The following is a 6,256-nucleotide window of genomic DNA, read 5'->3' on the forward strand; positions in this document are numbered from 1 at the left end:
AGACAGGCCAGGCGCGGTGGCTCAAGCCTGTAATCCCAGCACTTTGGGAGGCCGAGGCGGGTGGATCACGAGGTCAAGAGATCGAGACCATCCTGGTCAACATGGTGAAACACCGTCTCTACTAAAAATACAAAAAAAATTAGCTGGGCATGGTGGTGCGTGCCTGTAATCCCAGCTACTCAGGAGGCTGAGGCAGGAGAATTGCCTGAACCCAGGAGGCGGAGGTTGCGGTGAGCCGAGATCGTGCCATTGCACTCCAGCCTGGGTAGCATGAGTGAAGCTCTGTCTCAAAAAAAAAAAAAGACAGAACAATTAAAAATTGAGGAAATCTACTAGAAAGTAGAAGAGAAAGAGAAGAAAGTGGGAATTACCAAAAGGGGGGAAAAATAAAAACACAAAATCTATCAATAAAATAATATGAGAAACGTAAGAAAACTTCTGGTAAATGAAAGACACAATTATCTTGATTGAAAAAGACCTACCAAGTGCCCAGCACGCAGTGAAGAAACAATCTCACCAAGGAATATGGTTGTAACATTTCAAAACAACAGCAGTCAAGAGAACACTGAAAAAGGTTCCAGAAAGGAAAAAAGAGAAAAGACACATAGAGGGGGTTGAGAAGGGGCACCAGATCATCCAACTGCAACAATGGAAGCTGGAAGCAATACAGTCATGATGTCAAACATCAAACAATGTCAGGAATACTTCCAATCCAGACTGCTACTCCAGGCTAACTTCAATCAAGTGTGAAGTATAATAAAAAAACACTTACAGACACACAGGCATCAAAGCATGTAGCCCTCACTTGTCTCTTTTCAAGTTCCTGGAAGAGTAACTGTAGAAGTGAATAAACCAAGAAATTCTCTGAGATGAGGGAGCAACTCCAAAAAAGAGCATGACATGGCATCCAGGAAATAATCCAATCCAACACAAGAGACAAACACGGAGACTTCCCAGGCATGTGGTCTAAGGAGCTGCAGGAGGAGGCTGTAAGGAGGCCTGGAGAGCAGAAAGGAAGAGTACCCTCCACAGGGAAAAAGAAAGGATAACGAGGGAGGGAAGGAGGACAAGCTGTTGCACGTGAATGTCCTAAGAGAAGATCCGTCATATGTCAGGGAGTTTGGAAATGAAATTAGCGACAGATAAACAAAAGAAAAAATTCAATTAAAAAAATGCATTAACTCCAGGAAAATACAAAACATTGTTTAATAAGTGAGACAAAATATAATCTCAGCTGGAAACAATAGTTGTAGTTGTAGTAATAAAAATGCTGAGTATTAATTTAAATAGAACTTAAATGAAGTGGACTCCAGGGGAATGAGGCATGAGAAATTACTTGATGGATAGAATGTACACTATTTGGATGACAGTTACGCTAAAAGCCCAGCCTCCACCACTATGCAATATATCCAAGTAACAAAACTGCACTTGTACACCCTAAATCTATACAGATTTTAAAAATTAATTTAAGTATACAGCGATAATAAGAGAGTGAAATCATAAGAAAGGCAGCAATAAGAAAACTGGCCTCGGCTGGGCGTTATGGCTCATGCCTGTAATCCTAGCACTTTGGGAGGCCGAGGCAGGTGGATCACCTTGGGTCAGGAGTTCGAGACCAGGCTGACCAACATGGTGAAACCCCACCGCTACCAAAAATACAAAAATCAGCTGGGCCAGGTGGTAGGCGCCTGTAATCCCAGTCACTCAAGAGACTGAGGCACGAGAATTTCTTGAACCCAGAAGGCAGAGATTGCAGTGAGCTGAGATGGCACCATGGTACTTCAGCCTGGGTGACAGGGTGAGACTCTGTCTCAAAGGAAAAAAAAAAAAAGGAAAACTGGCCTCATCTTTTGTAGTAGAGGGTTCATATATCGTTTATATGTCAAAATATAAAAGCATTATTATAGCCTTACATTCTTGGAGATGACCACAGGAGAAACAGATAGAAAGTTTCAAAGTACTTGTCACTAGGGAACAGCAGCCATAGATGGGCAGGAGTAGGGTATAACCAGAGACAGAAAGAGTACTATTCAACCATTGTAACTATGTTCATATTCCATTTCCAGAAAGATAAAGCCTTATCTAAATAAACAAATGACAGGGTATTTAGAGCTTGCAGACTATTCCTCTGAGGAGCTCAAATATCCTAAGGGAAAAAACAACCACTCAAGACATGGTATTTTGGTTACTTGAGTTTGCAGAAATATTGGAAGGGAAGGAACAATAAGGAGGAAATTATTACAATGATAGAGATGAGAAGGGGCATCTGAAGAAGGAAGGTCACCAGGGAGGTAGGAAGAAAAGGCTGTGGATCATGTGTACCCAAATCAGGCCTGGAAGAAATGCAGACAGTTTTTCAGAGGGCAGGAGTGGAAGGAGGAGGAAAAGAAACGCACAAAATGCTAGATGAAGAAGAAACACACTTCATGATGAGAGGGCCCAGATGTTGGTCCACAGTCGCTGTTTTAGAGTGAGGCAGAAGATGAAAGAAAACTGTGAGTGTTTGAGAAGGTAGCGGAAGAAAATGGTAAATTCAATATGATGAAGTGAATCTGATCTCAGAGCAGCAGTGGGCACACATGGACGCAGTGGAGTATGTGTACTCAGTCATTCCTCTCTGCCCCCACAACCCTTTGCAACACTTGCCACGTCATGTGTACACCAGTACTTTAAAGAACTGGGTTTTCAATAGACTATGAATCCTCAAAAACTGCCTTATCCATTTGTATGCAACCAACACTCATCATAGCACCTGATATGAAATGTATTTTTGTTGTGTGGATGTATAAACATTTATTTCTGGAAGTTCGAAGGCATCTCAACATATCAACATACGTGTACTTCTTTAAATTGCTTTTTATATGCCAGAACACTCAGTATTCAATAATTTTACAAACTCCTTTAAAAAATAATACATAATGACCCATCAGAGCTAAACCCACATTCCCCAAAAAATTGTAATTCAAGTTGAAATTTACATCTTAAACTGAGTCTAAGTACATATAAACCCAGAAACTCTTCTGGGCAATGCTCACATGTTGGCTAAACTCAGAACAGCGAGGAAGACTACGTGAATCTATGACTATCTCGTGGATTCTAAATTAAAGCTTAGAAACATTTACAATGAATAAAATAAGTCCATAGTTGGAAATCAATCACTGCCTTGTTTAGTAATAAAGCTAAAGATTTTATAGTGTGAAATATCAGCTTTATCGATTTGGAATTAATTTTTGAACATAGTCTCTATTTATCAAGTATGTCCTAATATTTCTACATAGTTAAATTTTTCCCAAAGGATAATTATTATTCACCATGAAATGCATGCTATTAATGGTACTTTTTTTTTAAATCTGATTTCCTCTTTCCTACAAGAAAGCCAAAAACTGATTTCCTTGGTAATTACTTAACACCTTTTCCACAGAACATTTCAGATCCATCTCAAATAGGTTTGCAAGGGGTAGGGGAGGTTTCACAGGACGGAACTTAAATAAATGAATAAATAAATAATAAATTTGTTCACCATTTAAATCTCTGGCTGAGTTTAGAGGGTGTTTTTATTGTTATCAGTTAAAATTATTTTGAGTATATTAATACAGTAGAGAAAATTCACCTGATAAGTCTACCTGGAATGCCATATTATGTCAATAAATTCTATTCTTTGGTTTCACAAAGTAGCAAGGCAGAGAATTATGATAAGCTTAAATTTAGATAAGTGATTTAAGCTACTCAACAATTTTGGACAAAATTCGGATCAGGGCACCTGCATGTACCTGTCCTCATATTTCACAAGGTATAAGATGATCGAACTAAGGTTGTTCCAGTAGCATCATAAGAAGCAGAACCACCAACTGATAACCTTCATCATTTCACACTTTCATCCTTTCAAAATTGTTTCAGAAGGTAATTCCCAAAAATGCCTTATATTATAGTTTAAAGGTATCCTGAAAATAGATACATCAGTTATACCTTTTAAATTATATAAGTTAAATCATATTTCAATAACTCTATGCTGACTTCTAGTTTAAAAGAGCACATACACATGTTTTTAAGATACCTGATTTTGATTTCAGGATAACCTGAATTGTATGTCCATCGTTGGTGACTTCACAGTCTCGGCAGACCACATAATTTGGGGAGAGGCGGACATCCAGCAGTGAGGGGTCATACCTAGCCTCTCTCGAGTTTAGGTTAATAGGAGACTGGTATTCTCCATTAGCATCAGGAAACACCAGACCCCACTCCACACCTAAGGACAAAATGAAATAAATTAAAAACAGGTTAAAAAATAAGCTACAGTAAAATTTAACATGTAAAAACTAGTTTAGACACTAATGATCCTTGACATTATGAAGAGAGTAATGATACCATCACTATACAGATGAAATATGGTAAATCTGTGTGTTTTTGCATTCATTATTTGAATGATCTGATATTATCAAATGCCACATACAAAATCCCAGACTAACAAAATATTATATTTGTATTTGTCAACAAAGACATAATAATTTATGACTCTAGGAAATCTGGGTCATCTTTAAGTGATTAGAAAAAAATACCAGAACATTTTCCTCTGCTCATTAGTTCAATTATGTTCAGTACTTGGGAAATAGCTGTAACTTTTCAACATATTTAGTGACAGCTAAAAACCCTAACTCTCATGCTAGTGAATAAACGCCCTTATCAGAAACGCAAGTGCAGTATTTTAAAGTGTGCATATGTACACACCTACACACATACATATTCACATACTCTTTCCAAATCTTTTATAATTTAAAGTATATATTCTATATTGGTTTCAACGTATGTAGTAAACAACAGCACTACTGGTTGGCTCTAATAGGAGCCCTAGGTCTTCAGGAATACATTTAGGAATCTCAAGTTTTTCAGAAAGTCAACCGCTTCTCGCCAAACCCAGTGATTGAGTCTGAAATTTAGGACGTGTTTTAGAAAGGCTTGAGCGTTGCTAGAAGGCTTCACGAAAAGACCAGAGGCAGAAACAGTTTCTCCCCAAAGTCTTCAAGCCAAAAACGAATTGTTACACGGTCTTCCTCGAGTGTTGAGTAAAAGGTCCCGCTGCTCTTCTTGGCTACTCAGAAGACAAATGGTACAGCCACGGCTTGGAGGCTTGCCCGCCCTCCGGACCGCAGCAGGTGCGAACGCCAGCCCCGCGGAGGGCTCCCGGGAGCGAGCGCAGGCGGCGGGAGAACTCAGGCGGCGAGCACGCCTCCCGCCCCGAAACGCGCCAGAGGAGTGGAAAAGCGGCGGAGACCCCCGTGGGAAAGAGGGGACGTGCGGGTCGTCGGAGCGCGCGGCAGCGGCAGGACGCGAGTCCCACGCTCGGCGAGACACGGACGCCGCCCCGGGACCGCTTACCTTCCTCGTAGCCCCACTCCACACCCTCCTCCTCCTCCTCCTCATCGTCCTCCTTCTCGGGGAAGGCGACGGTATCTTCGATGAAGCTCAGGTCCGCCATGGGAAGGCCGCGGAGCCCCTCGGCGCTCTGGGCTGCGGTCCTGCGCCTCCACGGGGCGCGGGGCTGGAGCGGGAGCGGAGCGCGCGTGGGGGAGTGTGAGCGCGCGTGAGCGGCAGTGCGGGTGCGAGCGCGCGTGCGGCTGTGAACCGCGGTGTGAGTGCGAGCGGGCGTGCGTTCGGCCCGAGTGTTGCGGAGGCCCGCACGGGGAGCGCGTCCGGAGGCCCCGGCGGAGCGAGGGAACGGCGGTAGTTCGGCGAGCGAGCGCCTGGCGAATTTAAAACCCGGCCTGGGCGTGTCTGGCACGCGAGGATCCGCCCCCTTCTCTCTGCGGCCGCTGGGGCCAGGGGAGCAGACAGCTAGAACGAGGCGACCGGTCCCAAGTCACGGAAACAGTCGGCGCATCCCCGCCCGCGCTTCCCTCGGGGTCGCCCCGCCGCCCCTGGCGCTTCCTGGCGCCGGCAACTCCTGCTGGGCCTCCCGCGCCTTCCTCCCGGAAGCCCGCAAGTCTTCCAAGGTCAGCCCTGGGGACCCCTGTGTGCCTGGCCTAGGCCAGGGGCTGCTCCCCGATTTATTTTCATCAGTACTCCAGGAAATACCGAAAAGAAGGGGCTCCTGGAGGAGAGAGATGGGCTGCCATGGGTAGGAGAAAAAAGGCTGGGAGACCCCGTAACACAAGAAAAAGAGGCTCTCCAGCCAAATCTGCTTAGAGTCTTCTGAGCAGCTACTTTTTAAATCGTCAGTTCAGCACAGTGGAAACGAGTATGGAAATTTTTCCAAGAAACT

General features: G+C 43.7%; 1 protein-coding gene across 2 annotated transcripts in view; it reads right to left on the bottom strand.

The window, feature by feature from the left end:
* CA8 (carbonic anhydrase 8) overlaps positions 1–5,743 on the bottom strand; it is a 96,127-nt gene extending 90,384 nt beyond the window's left edge. For both annotated transcript variants that reach the window (XM_032296163.1, XM_032296164.1), the window contains exons 1-2: positions 5,374–5,743; positions 4,055–4,246 (exon numbers count right to left, since the gene is read on the bottom strand). In XM_032296163.1, coding sequence (XP_032152054.1) covers positions 4,055–4,246; positions 5,374–5,473 — 292 coding nt within the window. In that variant the 5' untranslated portion in view covers positions 5,474–5,743. The remainder of the gene's footprint in view (positions 1–4,054; positions 4,247–5,373) is intronic.
* Positions 5,744–6,256: the final 513 nt, after the last annotated feature.

The sequence above is a fragment of the Sapajus apella genome, unplaced genomic scaffold, assembly GCF_009761245.1.
Source record: "Sapajus apella isolate SASKATOON/1434 unplaced genomic scaffold, GSC_monkey_1.0 scaffold35, whole genome shotgun sequence".
NCBI lineage: Eukaryota > Metazoa > Chordata > Mammalia > Primates > Cebidae > Sapajus > Sapajus apella.